Source organism: Podarcis muralis, chromosome 5 (assembly GCF_964188315.1).
Source record: "Podarcis muralis chromosome 5, rPodMur119.hap1.1, whole genome shotgun sequence".
NCBI classification, from domain to species: Eukaryota; Metazoa; Chordata; class Lepidosauria; order Squamata; family Lacertidae; genus Podarcis; species Podarcis muralis.
This window is the reverse complement of record NC_135659.1, coordinates 54,850,071-54,866,595: the sequence shown is the minus strand read 5'-3', so window position 1 is coordinate 54,866,595 and position 16,525 is coordinate 54,850,071. Positions and strand designations below refer to the sequence as shown.

Here is a 16,525-nt window from a genome sequence, read left to right as displayed (position 1 = left end):
ATGTTGAAATGGATCCCAACAACACATACCACTGTGCGGTACAGTGTGGTTACTTCAGGCACCCCTGTGAGAGAAAACATGGCTTCCTGGTTCTGTTCCAAGATCTTCTGCTGGCAGAGGGGCCAAGTATGCCACTTCCCCTTAGACTTTGCAAGGAAGAGGGGGCGGGGAATCCCAGAACCAGGGAATATCTGGAAAAAGATCACAGGGAAGGACAGACAACATACAGGCTACCATCAAGATCCAGGCCTGCCCAAGAGCAAATGAAGCGATGACAGTTCTCTGCATGAAAGATCATAGAGAGCAAAGTGGGGGAATGTTTTGGTCTGGTGGGCCAGAACTTTATCTCTCCACACTTCATGGCCATCTTTGATAGGTGCCCACCACCTGACATATTTGTGACATAAGGTGACTAGTAAGTGAGGAGTCCTGGCAGGATTGGACTGATCAGCAGAGGGTTCAGTCTTGCTCTCTGTGGTGGGCTGCTTCACCAGCAGAATTGAACTCTACCACCACCCACCATTGAAAAGCTGGCATGGTTTGGGGGGAAATGGTATCGTGGGTATTATTATTATTATTATTATTATTATTATTATTATTATTATTATTATTACAATTTATTACCCACCCTTCGCCCTAAAGTCCCAAATGAGGTTAAAACAACTAAAGCACAATGTTGGAAACAGTTTAAAACAATTTAGATTGGACCTCTTGGTGGGCCAGGCTTGGCCCATGAGCTGGAGGTTCCCCACCTGTGAGACCGATCATTTGAGCTAGAGTGCCAGTTTGCATGTTGCTTGGCTTAGCACAAATGCATGAGCATGCAAGAGATACTGGCTGCTGTGCTCCTCTCCTAATCTTCCCACTGGATTGCTGGTGTGAGCTAAGCCATGGTTTGACTTAGTGCGCCATCCAAACCCAGACTTCTGGTGTGCCTCACTCCAGACAAACAGTGAGCCGTAACCAAGGTCTGCTCTTGGGTTTGGTGCTTGTGCGTTGTTTGGAGGAGGGATGCTGTTTCTTTTCTGGAGACCTGCACCCTTATGTGATTGTGTTAAGCTTTGGTCTGAAGTGTGAACCAGCTCAGTCACAAGATCCCTAGCTGGCCTTTGCCATGTCAGCATTTGCTCAGGCCCCACCAGTAATATTCCTATAATAGGACTCACCCATATATATTTTTAGGATAGTTGTGAAGATGAATGAGCTAATTTATATAAAGTGCTCCAAACACTCCAAAAGAGCTATATAAAAATGTTTATGTCATCATCGGTGAGTCAGAAGACGGCACAGCCTAGATTTACTTAGAAGGAGACCAGATTATATGCCAAATGTGAGGCATCACAACAAAAACTGCAAAATAATGTTAATAGATGATAACAAAAGGTCCAGTCTGTAACATTGTACACACCATATTTCTTCTTACACATGTATTATATAATGATCATGTAAAGAATGCAAGAATGGCCTCCATTGAAAAGTGAGATTATGTAAGGTAGTGGTTTTGAACCAGTGTGCTGTGGTACCCTGGGGTGCCTTGAATGATGGTCAGGGGTGCCGCGGGCAACACAGAGGGCCTCTGTTCCTCTTTCCTTCCTTCCCTCCTCTGATGCCCTCTTGTTTCCCTGTCTCCCAAAGGTTTGCACGACTGTTTGTTGCAGCAGCCCTGGCTACAAGCTCCCCAGGTGAATGGTGCCTCTGGGGCTAGCCAAGGGGTGCTGGAGTAACTAAGCAAGTGGGTGAGGGAGGCCAACCAGCACCTCCGTCAGCCCTTGCTGTTGAGAATGGTCAGACAAGTGGGAGACTGGGCAGGAAGGCAGGCAGGCTTCTGGGGCTCAGAGTGCATTTCCCCATAGGGGAGCTACAGAAAGAAGGAATTGGTCAAAGGAGCCGTAGACTCAAAAAGGGTTTAAGTCTCTGATGTAAGGGCTGGAGAACCTGTGGCCTTCCAGATGTTGTTGGACAGCAACTCCTATCAGCTCCAGCCAGCATGGCCAATGGTCAGGGGTGATGGGAGAGGTGATCCTACAGCATCTGGAGCGCTACAAATTTACGATCTTGGGCCTGTGAGGTTTGATTTGTGTTGTTACCGGAAAAATCTGAGGGCTCCCTTGGACAAAAAGTAAAGACACCAACCAGAGTAAATTGAAGCAAATCAGCAGCCTGTAGGCTTGGTCTTTACTGAAGAAAGACTGTCGCGACAGGGTGCTCCCCTCACTTGCAGGTGAGAGGAAAGACCCAGAAAAATAGTGTGCAAGGTCTTATAAAAACTTTTGAAATTCCCCTCCTCTAGGTCGAGCCCACCCCCAGAAACATCATGAATGCATTACAGAAAGGAGGGGTTGAGGGAGGAGTTGGTGGTAACCTGAGTGTCTTGTCACTTGGCTGGTTCCTCCTTTCCCCCTTCCCCACGAGTCACTTCCAGGAGACAAAGGGGAGTTTGCAGTTTCCTGCCCCCAGAGGGAAGATCTGATCATTGTCCTTTGTTTCAGTCCATGCTGAATCCACTCCCATATGCTAGTTCTTTGTGATCTTGATTGTCTTCTGTCTGGGATCATCAGGGTTGGCATAGCAACTGGGCAGGGCTCCTGTGGATGTGCTGGGGTGCTGAAGGGATTATGGCTGACCAGGACCAAGCCACCCCCCTTTGTTAGTTCTTGTCATATGGAGTAAAATAAAAATGGAACAGTGCAATCCGATGTATGGTTGATTTTCTATGAATTTATAACAGAAATGTGGCGTATGCAGTGTGTGTGTGTGTGTGAAGTTTGTACAAACAGAATGATTGGGGTGGGGGGGGGTTCCTGCTACAGTGTGACCGACACGCGCATTAAGACTCTGTTGTGCACACAGTCCATGACCCTATAACACCGGTGTTATAATTGTTACTATTATTTGGCTGTGTCTATCAGGCGCTAAAGAGCTTCCCTATTGCTATTGGTCCCAAAGTGAATACGATCCTGGTGCTATTTTTAAATAAACTGTAATCTATAACCCATTACAAGCATCGGGAGCTTTGCCAAACGCTTCAAAGCTCTCCCTGAGGTCCTCAGTGAAAACAATAGAACCTTTTGATAAGAAGAGAGGATATGAATGAGAGGCTCCAAGCTAGAACTGTATTTTGCCTTCCTTAAAAGCCAAGAGGATATTTGGCTTTTTGATCAGAGGAAACTTTTATTTAGGTTTTTTGTTTGTATGCTTTTTGCATTATTTGTCCAGATGTATATATTTAGTTATTTGCTGAGAAAGCCACATACACACTATTTCAAAAGGGCCCCCAGCTATGTTAGTGTTTTGTGCTCAGATGAAAATATATAATGTAGAGAGACTTCCAAACTAACCAATGGCAAATGCTGACGAGCTGCTGCAATTCATGGATGCTTGAAATGTTGGAGAGGGAGACATGTGGATTAGGTCTCTCAACTGAAAATAATGGAAGAGCTGTCATAGGCTGAGGAGATCTGCATGGATTAAGGATTCCTATACCTGTAAGCAATTGCTGCGTTGGGCAAGAGATAAGCAGAGGTTGTTTACACCAGCCCTGCACTGCCCAAAGGAGCTAGGTTTCATTGAAATCTGACAAGTGGTCTGATGTTGAATTTAAGTCTCCTTCACTTAGTCTTAGCCATTTCTAAGGAGCTCAGAGACTTATCCTCTCAATCACCCCATGAAGCAGGATAGGCCAAGAAAAGCCACTGGTCCAAAATCACCTCATGAAATCATTCGTAAGGTCATTCCACAGGGTTGAAGGTCAGGCCCAAATGCATCATTAATGCTAAGTATGGCCAAAAATATGGGTTGTTTCCTAGACAGTGTTGGACCTAAGCCTTGAAGTTATGAGGAGCAGCCATCAAGATCCAAACAATAAGTCTGGGCAAGAGGAGGCAGGCTCCGCAGACTTTTACAAATAACTCAGCACAAGATTTGACATTTTCTTTTAAAAATGAAGCCACTTCTACTCATATCCAAGCCACCAAAACAGTTCAGCACTGTGGAATGGTAGGACAGGGGTTCCCCTGGTAGAGATATACATTTCTAGAAATGCCCCTTTCTTTGGGGCTGATAGAGGAAGGACACCAGCAGGAGGCCAGACTCAGGGCTGCTTCACATATTACACCTGTAGGTTTCTCAGTGTACATCTTTGTGACAACCCTATCATTGTAGGGATGAAAATTGATCTGGTACACATTATAATGTGAATCTACTTACCTGGCGCTTTCTGAACCGTTACCAGAACCTTCCAAACAGAGCTTCCATTAGAAATGAGCATTCCCCTGAATTTTGCAATGCAGTTCTCCGAAAGGTGCGTATTAGTGGAATGTGTGCACAGAATTGCATCATATTATGGGAAATTACTCGCCAAAATGTGTATAATTGGGCTGAATTGTGTACAAAAAATTATGTTTCTTAAGAGACATGAGTGCAAATATGCATACAAATTTTCATGCCAACTTATCAAGAGGTGGTGTGTGGCAGCAGGAGTGTTGGTTTGGCTCTGTTGCCACATACTTGCCATGCCTCTCTAAGCAGATAGGACCCACTATGTTGGGAAGCCATGAGAGCAATAGAGTCGCACCTGTACTACCTCACCAGCCGCTACTACTCCTTAAATAGTTTGAAGACAGTCTGGGGACTCCTGGATATTATTCGAAGGCAAAGGTCCACTTTACTCAAATATGAAGTGGCACGCAGGCCGCCTGAAACTGAATCAGCACAGCGAATCTTCATGAAGCACCATGTTGTTCTCGTGTGGCACTTTGCCACACTGGCTGCCAGCCATCACATGACTTCCCCCACGCTGACCTGAACACCAACATGAGTAACTTCTGACTTTTTGGGGTGGGGTTGGGAATGTGTTTGCCATGACTCCCCTTGGCAAGATCCATCTGCAGCCATTGTGAAGATGCCAAAGGGAATATTTGCTGCTGCTGCTGCTGCTTGCACAGAGAGAACATGGGGACGCTGTTGGAAAGGGAGGTGAATCGGAGGGAATTAGAACTTCCCTTCTCTAGTGTTGATGTCCGAGGCCTATCTGCTGCCCCCCCTCCCCACACATCCTTTCCCCTGACCTGGATTGGGCAGCTCAAAAATGGCCATGAGCTGAGTATGAAGAAGGAACAGCTGCTGGGACACTTTTGCTGTCTCAGGAAATCTGACAGCCCTGGGAGCCAGGCTGGTGGCTAATTTTAAACTCGTGCTCGGTGTATTTGTGTCTGTGGGAGTGCAATTTCCAGCCCCGCCACAGCCCACACTGCACTGAGCTGAAAAGGGACCCAGAGGGGGCTTCAGCCTCCCTGGGACTAAGGAAGGGGGCTTGGCTGCGGGGCGAAGAAGAAGAAGAGGAGGGAGCCCCTGTAAGCCAAGCCTGGCTGGAGTAGGCATCTAGCGGGGGAAGAGTCACCATGGAGCCCACTTCTGGCCAGGACGACAGCCAGAAGAAAAAGCAACAGAAGGAAAAGGCCAAGAAAGCAGCTCTGGAGCTTCCCCCCAGGCCTCTCCGCTCTCTATTCTGCCTCACCCTCCAGAACCCAGTGCGCAAGGCCTGCATCGCCATTGTGGAATGGAAGTATCCTTTGAGGAAAGCGGCGGTGGGGTTGTCTCTAAGCTGGAGCCCAGTAGCAGCCATGCATAGAGAGCGGTTGCTGATACCTGGAGGAAGGGCTGGGAGATATTTGCTAGCGCTGAAACCCTCTTGTAAACCTCTAAGCTCTACCTAGCAGCTGTTGCTTTTTATGTCCGCCTTAAGAAGAGCTCGAAAGCAACTGATCTTGGCATTTATCTCTGTCACAGAGAGGCTCTCGGTGGGGGTGGTGCAGGGAAGAACTCAAGGGGGAAAGCACTGGTTCTGGTCTGTATTGCCAAGTGGATGTGTGGATGTGAGTGTAAACCAAGAGCTTTTATACTAACACAGTCCTGGTCCCTGACTATTAGAAATATACTGAATCATTTATCTAACACAGTCACAGATGCAAATAATTGCATGGGTTTCAAAATGGAACTGGGGAGGCTTATGATGGTTCTTTCATCTGGATCCTCAACTGGAGTACTATGAGTTCAGGAACAGCCTCCCTTCCCCATCTTGTACCTTTAAGTTTTTGACAGCTGAAGTCAATGAGTGTTAAGCAGGAAAGTCCTCTGCTCAAAGACCACTGATAATGTCTCCGACATTTCTGGACAGGCTAGTTTTGCTTCAGGCTCAGGCTCTAACAGCTCCACATATTTGATGTTAGGAAAGAATTTCCCCCAAGTCAGACTGGCTATTAACCTTGTGAGGATCTTTCCCCTTTCTTTTTCCTATCTTGATAGTGTGCAAATTGACTCATTTGCTTGAGCCTTCTGAATTGTTTTACCAATCTGTTTCTCGAATGGCATAGACATCTCTGCTTTGTGGTTGCTTATTCTCTCCTGCTCTCTGCTTGTGACACACTATAACTTGGGATGGTGAAGATTAGCTTTAAGGAACAAATCACTAACCTGGTGGCAGCAAGCACTTGAGGAGTGCATTCTCGGCATAAAGCAGATGAAAGCCATTCCTGCAAGAATGTGTTTTAGATCAGTAGTGTGGGCAAGAATGACATGAGGACAGTGTTGTGTGAACAGCACCTGCATCCAGCACTGAATGTGCATTATCACATAGTCTGTACATGCTAGGTAATAGTTTTAGTAGTAAGGAAAGCATGAAGTTAATAGGACACTGATTTGGACACTTTTACAAGGGAGTGGACATTTGCAGGGGCCTGATTAAGGTAGTAGGAATGTCAATGCAGGAAGATGCTCTGAATTGCCTGGAATGAATCAGTGAGTGTGTTCTAACATGCCAGAGTACACACAACACTCAAATCTCCATCTCTTCCATCCCATCACCACAGCTGCTCTTTGCTTTCCACCCACCAGTTGTTATGCCTCATCTCCATTGCTAACCTCATCTTGAAATGTGTTTGAGTATTGTGCACATTGTACTGAATTTGTACATAATATTAAAGTTCAGTTGCTCTCTTTACCTATTTGGTTGGTACAGCATCTTCTCTCTTAAACTTAGATCCTTCTCCTAAGTACATTCCTTGGTCCTGGCAAATGAAATCCTGAGTGTGTTAAAATTTGGGACTGGAAGTGTGTTGAAATCAAATTGAGCACTTATACAGTGGAAATATGCTTTCTGGTTGCATGGAAATGTTTATTTTGGTGTTTCATATTTCATTGTTAGTTTGCCAAGGAATAGAAGTTTCTCTCTCTCTCTCTCTCTGCATTCCCTCCTACAAACCATTTGTTCACTTAGCACAACAGAAGTTTGTATTTCTTTTTGTGTTAAAGTGTACGCTGTTGCATAATGGGGATGGGACATAGCTCTATAGGAGAAGATCTCATTTGCATGCAGAACATCCCTGGCTCTGGCATCTGCATGTAGGCCTGGGAGAGAGCTTGGTTGATGAACAGAATGCATTCCGGGAGTTCGTTTGACTCCCAGAACCATTCGAAAACCAAGGTGCGGCTTCTGATTCCTGCCAATTGGAAGCCACAGAAGCCATGCTGGGTGTTCAGCTTCCAAAAATCATTCGAAAACTGGAACACTCACTTCCAGTTTTCGATCGTTCGGGAGATGAAACATTTGGCAACTAAGCCGTTCGTCAACCAAGGTACGGCTGTACTGGAGAGCCACTGCCAGTCAGTGTTGGTATACTGAGCTAGATGAAGTAATAGTCTAACTCCGTATAAGGCCCCTTCCTGTGCTCTCCCCTTCTTTCTCACTCTCACTTTCTTTCTTTTCCTTTCTCTAAGCTCCATTTTGTGTGGTGCTGAACCTTTTAATCATAACCACAAAACATCCAAACCCAAGAACATAGGAGTAGACTAACCTCTACTGCATATGCTGAACTCTACTAATAATTAATGGCAATACATAGTGGACCCCCCCTTTTTTTAAGTTTTCAGGGATTCTCCAGGTAGTATCATTGTTTCTTTCCTTGGATGGATGGTTGCTTCTGTTTCCTGCTCATCCTTATGTAATAACAGCTTCAATGGCTATGAAAACATGGTGTCCACTGTGACCATTACCGCATGCTTTACATTATAACACAATTCATACTCCTAGCGCTAAAGATCCCTTGATTCTTCAGAATCAAAATAGCAGCTGCAGTAGAAGAGTCATATAATATAGTATGTCCCACTGTTGCATATGGAGAGTCTCCCCACCCCCGTCCTTTTTATTGCCCATTCTTGAGCATTTATTGTGCTCGCAATGGTATTGTGTGTGTGTGTGTGTGTGTGTGTGTGTGTGTGTGTGTGTGTATGCTGGGGCTATACACGATTCCACTTTCAATACTGTTTATACCCACAAATGTTTCAGGGTGGCCATACTGCTTCATTTCCAAGGTGCCATAATTTCCTGCGGAAATTGTGTGGCTTTTATACCACAAATATTCCAGGTTTGTTCTTGTTTTTCGGTCCCTTTTGTTGCTCCATAGTGCAAGAGTGCCCCACCAGATAGAAATGATGTGATAACAGTGGGAAAGCACTGCAGAACAACTAATAAAGCAGGATTGTGTGTGGCTAGTCCTGTATAAACCCACTACTAATGCGCCATTATTGCATCAATGACAAGTTGCACAATACACCCAGGAAACATTTTAAATATGCTTATCTCAAGTGTACTTATTAAGTAAAGCCATCTCCCCGCTCCTCATCTCTGCTGAAGCCTGAATGCAAGGTGGTGGTGGTGGTTGTAGTAGACCCCCAAACACTTAGGGTATAATCCTATGGCACCTGTAAGGGTGCCCCAGGGGCCATGGGATAGATTGGGCCTGCTCCTCTAATGCTGGAGACAGAATTCTGATGTTGGATCCTCTCTCCCTGTGATTGCCAGATCTTCCAATGAACTGGGCCCAGTTTACATCAGAGGTCAATGTCTGTTGGGCCCCAAAGGGTGTGTGCCAATCAGCAGTTCGGATGTAGAGGATCCAACTTAACAACAACAACAACAACAACAACATATTTATACCCTACCCATCTGGCTGGGTTTCCCCAGCCACTCTGGGTGGCTCCCAACAGAATTAAAAGCACAATAGAACATCAAGCATGAAAAATGTCCCTAAACAGATGTCTAAACAGATGCCTTCAGATGTCTTCTAAAAGTCAGAAAGTTGTTTATTTCCTTGACATCTGATGGGAGGGCGTTCCACAGAGCAGGCGCCACTACTGAGAAGGCCCTCTGTATGTAAACTAGGAATGGACAAAGCATCAAAGGAGAATTCTACTGCAAAATGTACATGCCTTTTCCAGGGCCATCCCAGTTCCCAAACATGTCTTCAAATTGGGGGGGAATGTTGTCACACTCCTGAACATGAGTTAATCTCTACCTCCCCTTTCCCTCCAAGTGTGTCCAGTAAAGTTTGGGTTTTTGTTTTCAAATTAAAGCCCAGAAGTGGACGAAGGATTCCCCAGTCATGCTTCCACTTTGCTGGCAGAGCACAGGACAAAGTGGTTGAACTGCCTTCATATTTCACCACCACCTCATGATTGCAGCCTTAATAGCTGATGCACGGCCGTTTCTTATCATCATAGCCACTATAGTTGTTTCCTCTCAGTGGTGCAGCTAGATAATTTCAGACCCTGGGCATAATAGTCTTGGGAGTGGGGAGGGGCTTTAGGTGGTCCTACATATTGCTTCAGATGTGAAGCACACAGTTTAAATTCACCTTCTATTCCACACCCTCCAACATTTGTCGGATGAAAATAGGGACGTCCCATTCTGTAATGATAATTTCGCTTTTTATACCCCACACATCTTATTGGGTTGCTCCAACCACTCTGGGCAGCTGCAAACATATATAAAAACATAATAAAACATGAAACATTGCAAAAACTCCCCTATACAGGATTGCCTTCAGACAGCTCGGGGGTCAGATAACTCCATACCCTCCTACATTTCTCCAGTGAACATAGGGACATCCTAAGGAAAAGTGGGACATTCTGAGATCAAATCAGAAACCAGGACAGCTTCTCTAAATTAGGGATGTCCCTGGAAAATTGGGATACTTGGAGGGGCTGATATTCCCACACCACCATTCCAACTTTATGACTGCTTCTGTGTTTCTGATATGTTAAGGCAACAAACAAACAACAGTTTTCCAGACCTGGCAAGGAGGGGAAAGGATAAATGCTCTGAGCGTGTACAGTTTTGCATTTAAAAAAAGTTTTGCATTTTAAATACTGTACATGCAGCTTGATTTCCAAGAACTCCTTGTTGTTCTACTTCAACCACCAAGCCTCACCTTACCACGCTCACTCATGGCATTAAAGTCTGGGTTTGTTCCATTTTTGTACCTACCCTTTGTACACATACAAACTGCAGCATGCTGGGACTAGTATAACTTTGAAGGTGAGAGGATTGAGTGGGTTCTTACGCCTCTGGGGTATAGGGGAGGGAGAAGAAACATTTCCTCACTGGGAAGGTCAAGGGATCGATCACCACAAACAGGGAAGAAGATCCATACACACACACACACACACACACACACACACACACACACACACATTGAGAGAGAGAGAGAGAGAGAGAGAGGCGGACAGAGGGAGAGCTTAGCTTGCATCAAGTGACATTTAATACACATCTCCAACAACCTTACATGCCCTCAGAACTACTCTGGGCACCTTGTAAACTGTACTGCACCCAGAAAATAATCAATCATGGCTAGATACAGTCTGGATGATTCTGTCCATTTTGGTTTCTCTCAGTTTCTCATTTTTCTCATTTTTCAGTTCTCCACATTTTTGCATCAGTTTGCGATTTATTTATTTTAAAAAGGTCCTTTTAAAAAACCACCTGCATTTTAATGCAAATTTCTCCTAATATGCACATTTTTGTACGCCATATTGCATACCAAATACACATTTTGTTATTTTCACTAATATATGCATTTTTGTGCCTATTTTACCCTAGTACCTGGATTTTTGTACACATTACTTGGCTGTAGAATTGCATGGCTAATTTAAAAGAAGTGTGAATTTCAAAGGATGGTTGTGGGTCATTTCACATATTATTTCAGAGAGTGTATATTAGGTAGGTTCACCTTTAAATGTTAACTGAATTGAATTTCCCTCCCATCCCCTTTTTGTGATGTTGCTGTTTTCAGCAGAACTGGGAAAATATTTTTGCAAAACATTGCCTTACTACTACTTAAGATTCCAGCACACCTGTGGCTGCATTCTATGATATCTGACATGCTTGGTGTTCTAAGACACCTGGAACTTAGTGGGACAATGTGATGTGTAATTTTAAAGGGTATATACAGTGGTGCCTCGCAAGACGAAATTAATTCGTTCCGCGAGTTTTTTCGTCTTGCGATTTTTTCGTCTTGCGAAGCACGGTTTCGGAAAAGTTTTGGAAAAGCTTCAAAAATCACCAAAGTCTTCAAAAACCTCAAAAAAGGCTACCACACCGCGTGCTATGAGTTGCTCCTCGAAGTCAAGTCGCAACTGTATTAACAGTTTTAAGAAAAAGGAAACAAACTTGCAAGACGTTTCCGTCTTGCGAAGCAAGCCCATAGGGAAAATCGTCTTGTGAAGCAACTCAAAAAACCAAAAACCCTTTCGTCTTGCGAGTTTTCTGTCTTGCGAGGCATTCGTCTTGCGAGGTACCACTGTATTTAAGCACCAGAAAGAGATGAGATTTTACATAAAATAATTATTAAGACCAGCACCATAAGGATCATTCTTTCTTAACATCTTTTGGCTCAGTCTTCTCATCGGCGATGGCCTTTCCCAATCCTCTTTAATTAACATTTGTTATTAACACGAATGCCCTCTAAATGGTTTTTAACTATTCTGGTTCATGCTGCAATATTAAGTGACCAGATTTTCTTTAGCAAGCATCCACAGACCTTTCGAGACCATCATCCTGCTGACCATTTTTGCCAATTGCATTGCACTGGCGATCTACGTGCCCATGCCTGAAGATGACACCAACAAAGCAAACACAAGACTGGTAAGAAATCCCTATTATTATTTCTGTTTGCTATTGTTCTCTCGGAGTGCTTCACTCCCTGGCTCGAGCCATTACTTATTTTCAGTGTCTGACGCTCCAAGCTACCTTCATAGTAATTGCTCAGACAGGCACCATTAGAAAGATCATCCCCTGTCCCCAATATTTAATGTACAAAATCTCAAATCTCAAGCTACTGTATGACCTTGTTTTGTGCACAGATATATTTGGTCAACTGCATCTTGGGACAATAGATAGGGGAAAGGAAGTGTACCACATTCTTGCCATTTTTCTGTCCATTGGAAGTTTCACCTGGCCATTTCTGATCAGAGTGTGGGGATTCAATTGTTTTCTCTGCCCAATCATTTTCAAAATTTTGTCTACAAGCATAAAAATAGTTCCACCTTACTGTTCAAGAATGGGATGCTTTGGAATTCCTCTTCTTCCATAACAATGTCACATCCAAAATATATTATTTGTCTTTTCCCTGCATTTCTTCAAAATGCATTTGGGAGAGGTGACCTCCATGGCTTCACTGATAAGAAGGAAACTTCAGGGATGGATCATCTGGAATACAACTGCATATGGCTGAAGGCTTTTATCCCTTTATTGCCAGGGACTATGTGAATGCCAAATCCCCATATTTTCAGAAGCATCTCTGAAAGAGAAAGTTGATCCATAGCAAGCCCAGTCCATTATATTCTTAGCTTGCCTCTTCTGTAATGTTGAATATTGTGATAGTTGACAATCATCAAGCAGAACATGGGAACGGGGAAAGAGAGAGAATGAGAATGAAAGAATGTATTAGTTGCACACACTGATGCATAATTTAGTTGCGCAAAGGACAGTGTGCCTAGGGAGGGCAGGATTCACAGACAGATTCAAAGACCTATTCTTTGTGGGTGAGGGGGAGAGACATTTTAAAGGACATTTGCTGTTTTTACTTTTTATACTTTGTAATTACTAGTGAAATAGGTACTACAGAGGAATAATTTTATGTGGTCTGCAACATTTGTGTGTAAGAGACTGCTTGCACCCTTCCTAAATGCTGTGTCTAGTTGCATAAGGAAAATATGAATTTTCTGTTAATATTTAACAATTTTGTGTACTGATTCTGTACAGTAACACCCCCCATAAAATATCAAAAAGAGAGAAATAATTCAACCTCTTCAGGGCATGTTCTAAAGGAATTTGCTTCAGTATTCTGGCTAACATTTGCTTCCCAGCTGTGGAATGTCTTCCTGAATAACTGGAATTGCTAAACGACATCCAACATAGAGCTGCTGTTTCATAGAAAGATATAAGGCAAGGAAATACTGAGCAGACTGTTCCAGTGACCAGCCCTGCTGCATTTGTCAGACTTCCCCATGCTCTTCAAGCTATTAAAGGCAAAGGAGACCTGTCCAAGTTGCATGCTAACATGCCCCCCCCATCACTCAGACATGAGAGCCCAGTTAGGACCCACTGAGTTAATAAACAGGAACCGTGTGCTAGTTGGAATTTAGTAGTTCTATTGTAAGAAGCTGTTTCAAATTGTGAACTGTGTGTTAGCAGAACCGCCAATTAGTATGGAGGATAAGTGAGGGGGGCCTTCAGGGATGGCCCTACTATTGGGCAGGGTGAGTAACCTGCCGCAGGTGGCACATTTGCAGCCCCCAGCTATTCCTCCTGGGCCACTTACCCTTACTAATTTCAGCCTTTTGTCCCATGGCATCTTCTGAGTGCCCTGAACTAACCTAATAGTTCAAGTGCTGTAGGGAGTGCTGTCCCATCACCAGTGTTTATTTGGCTTCTGTATGTGGAGTGGGGAGCAGGTGTCATCTGAGGAAGCAAAATGTCTAGGACTGGCCTTGGGGGCCTTTAATGAACTCCACAAATCCTACCCTTGCCTCTCCCCAGTTTTACCCAGATTATGCCCACCCATCCTCCATAGCCTTCTAAAACCAAGAGCACCATCAAAAAACATAAGGGCCTTCTCCACCCCCTTGTCATTCAAACCCTGAAACCAGCCTTGCCTGTATGTTAAGAGACACTTGAAAGGGTCTTGTCTTGGGAATGAGTGCAAAATATATAAAGAAAGAATAGCTCTAGGTAATTTCAGTCTGCTTCATTCTGAAACATGCAAAGCCTGACAGGGAAGGGGCCCTGGCAACCCTGAGGGGAGTTTAGGGTGACGGACAGTTGCAGCTGTGAGGGAGAAGAAGGCAACAGCAGCCTCTGGTATGAATGCTGGGAGAAGGAAAGTACAACCACAGTAACTATTCTAGGCTGTGACAGGCGAAAGTAACCATGCCAACAATCAGGTCAAGAAGGATGGACCAGGCTTTAAAGCTAGTCTGCAGCTTCTTTGCCCCAGTTTCTTTCTGTCTTTACCTTTGCTGGGTAACATTTCCCATGCCATAAAGTGCTGGCAGGGATGCAGAGTTGTTCAATGGAGTGCTGGTCCAGGGACACTCCAGATGGCGAGAGAATCCATTGGTCCCCCTATAAAAACACAAAACCAGATTAATATTGCTTCCATTTGAGAGCCAAAGCAAAAGGGATGCTGTGGAAGGGAGCCAAGTCATATTATCTCCAAGGCTTAGCAGAGAAATGAGGAGCAGATTTGCCCTTACCTTTGGGGCAATTAACCCCCCCCCCAAAAAAAGGGAGAGAGGACCGTGACAGAAAAGTTTGTTTTGCTGGGCAGGTTGGGTCACTAAGTGTTTACTTTTTCTTTTTCCCTGCCAGCAAATGGTGAACAAACAGCATCTTATGATTGGCGGGGTTCCAGGAGGGGGAGTTGAAAAGGAGAGGATTTGGAGAGACAGTCTATTAGGTTGGGATAGAGGTTGGGAGATAGTGAGTGAGAGGAGAGAGAGTTGGTTCTGTGTAGAAACATCCACTCTGAGGAATATATGACAAGCCAGAGAAAGGAGTCTCTGAGCTTAGTGTGAAGGACAGTGTGTGGTGTCCTGTAAGAGAAATTAGGCCAGGAATTAACTAGGAGGCTGAGGCTGAGCCAGGAGAAGTAGAAGCTGTGAGAATACAGTCTACTTAGGACTCATTCTAGTCATGAGGGGAAAAATACTTCTACAAAAGGAGAGGACTCCCAAACCAGTTAAGAGGGGTGTGGTGATCTCTTGGGTCTGTTACTTGGAGTACCTCAGGAATAGGGTTGTCAAAGGGGTGTGTAACTGACAGAAAATACCACCTTGTTTAAGAACCAAAGTATTAAGCGGCAACAGCTGTGCAACAACAGAGAAAGAACTGAAGTGAAATAACATTATAATCTGAAGTATCCTATGTTTTACCCACTTTGTGTCATGAACTTCCTATGTTTAATAAAATATTTCTTGTTTATTTCATCAAATCCTGCCTGAGACTCCAAATTATTAAGTTTTCCCTCACACAAGTCCCCCACATGATAATCTGGGGTAGTTTGTAGGAATTCGGGTAACTGGTGTTCTGTGAGGTGGGTGCACTATATTTAAGTGAGGGCGGGCTCAACGGCGCCAGGGGGGAAAGTGCTGCCGTGGCATCGCAAGGGCCAGCTGTTATTTCCCCCCCCGATGGGATGGCAACTCAAAAAAGAATGATTGGCTGAAAATATGGTATCCACTTCCATGAAAAATCTGTCAGCATGAATCCATCTTGTATAGATTGTAGCAAAATGGGGAAATCTGATCTTTACTGCTAAATGGGAGCAATCGTGAATTGGGTTTTCTGTAGATTCGCATTTGCTCCAATTCAGTGCTAAAGGGCAGGTTTTCCTGGGGGAAACCTGTGAGGCAAACAGAAAACCGCTCAAACCCATGTCTAGAAAGCACAGGACAAGTGTTAAGTATGGACGAGCCCTTAGTGGGACATCAAGTTTAAGTCCATTTCAATGTGTCTATTCCAAGTTAAACTTAGTTGAAAACCACCCAGCATCTTGAATAATTAGTTGAGCTTTCTAGTTAATATTGACTACTCTTACATTTCAAAGAGTCTGGCGATACCCTAAAAATTAACAAATGTATTATGGCATTAGCTTTTGTGGACTACAATCCGGTTCATCAGATGTATAAAGTGGATGAACGAATACATTTGACAAAGTGGGCAAACTTACGGCATTGTAGATTTGTTAGCCTGTCAGGTACTGCAATATTTCTGTTGTTTTTGCTGCAACAGACTAACATGGCTACCCCCTGGAAACTACTTCATAACAAGACTTATCCAGCTTTAAATTAAGATCAAGGCACAGTAGTATGCATGCTGATTGGATTTACACTCTATCAGCATGCTTTGAGTGAAAAGTTCTCAGTAATTGGTTAACGTGCATATTTGTAATTACCCCCACGTCAATTATATGGCTGTGTAATTGGCATCACATTGTATGCAACACGTTACTTAGCATTTGATGAATAAGGAAGCTGTAGAATTATAAAAGGCCCACAATCTTATTTAGTCCTCAAAAGGCCAAAGCTTATTTTACAATGGATCAGTTAGTCTTTAAGACCCTTTGATGTACATAAAACACACACACCCTCCAACATCCCTCTGATGAAAACACATGCTTTTGATGCCGTG

The 16,525-nt window shown here is 44.0% G+C and overlaps 1 protein-coding gene across 2 annotated transcripts in view; it reads left to right on the top strand.

Annotated features, from left to right (window-relative positions):
* Positions 1–5,228: 5,228 nt before the first annotated feature.
* The window catches only part of CACNA1S (calcium voltage-gated channel subunit alpha1 S), a 56,526-nt gene continuing 45,229 nt past the window's right edge, over positions 5,229–16,525 (top strand). For both annotated transcript variants that reach the window (XM_028733930.2, XM_028733929.2), the window contains exons 1-2: positions 5,229–5,563; positions 11,872–11,977. In XM_028733930.2, coding sequence (XP_028589763.2) covers positions 5,400–5,563; positions 11,872–11,977 — 270 coding nt within the window. In that variant the 5' untranslated portion in view covers positions 5,229–5,399. The remainder of the gene's footprint in view (positions 5,564–11,871; positions 11,978–16,525) is intronic.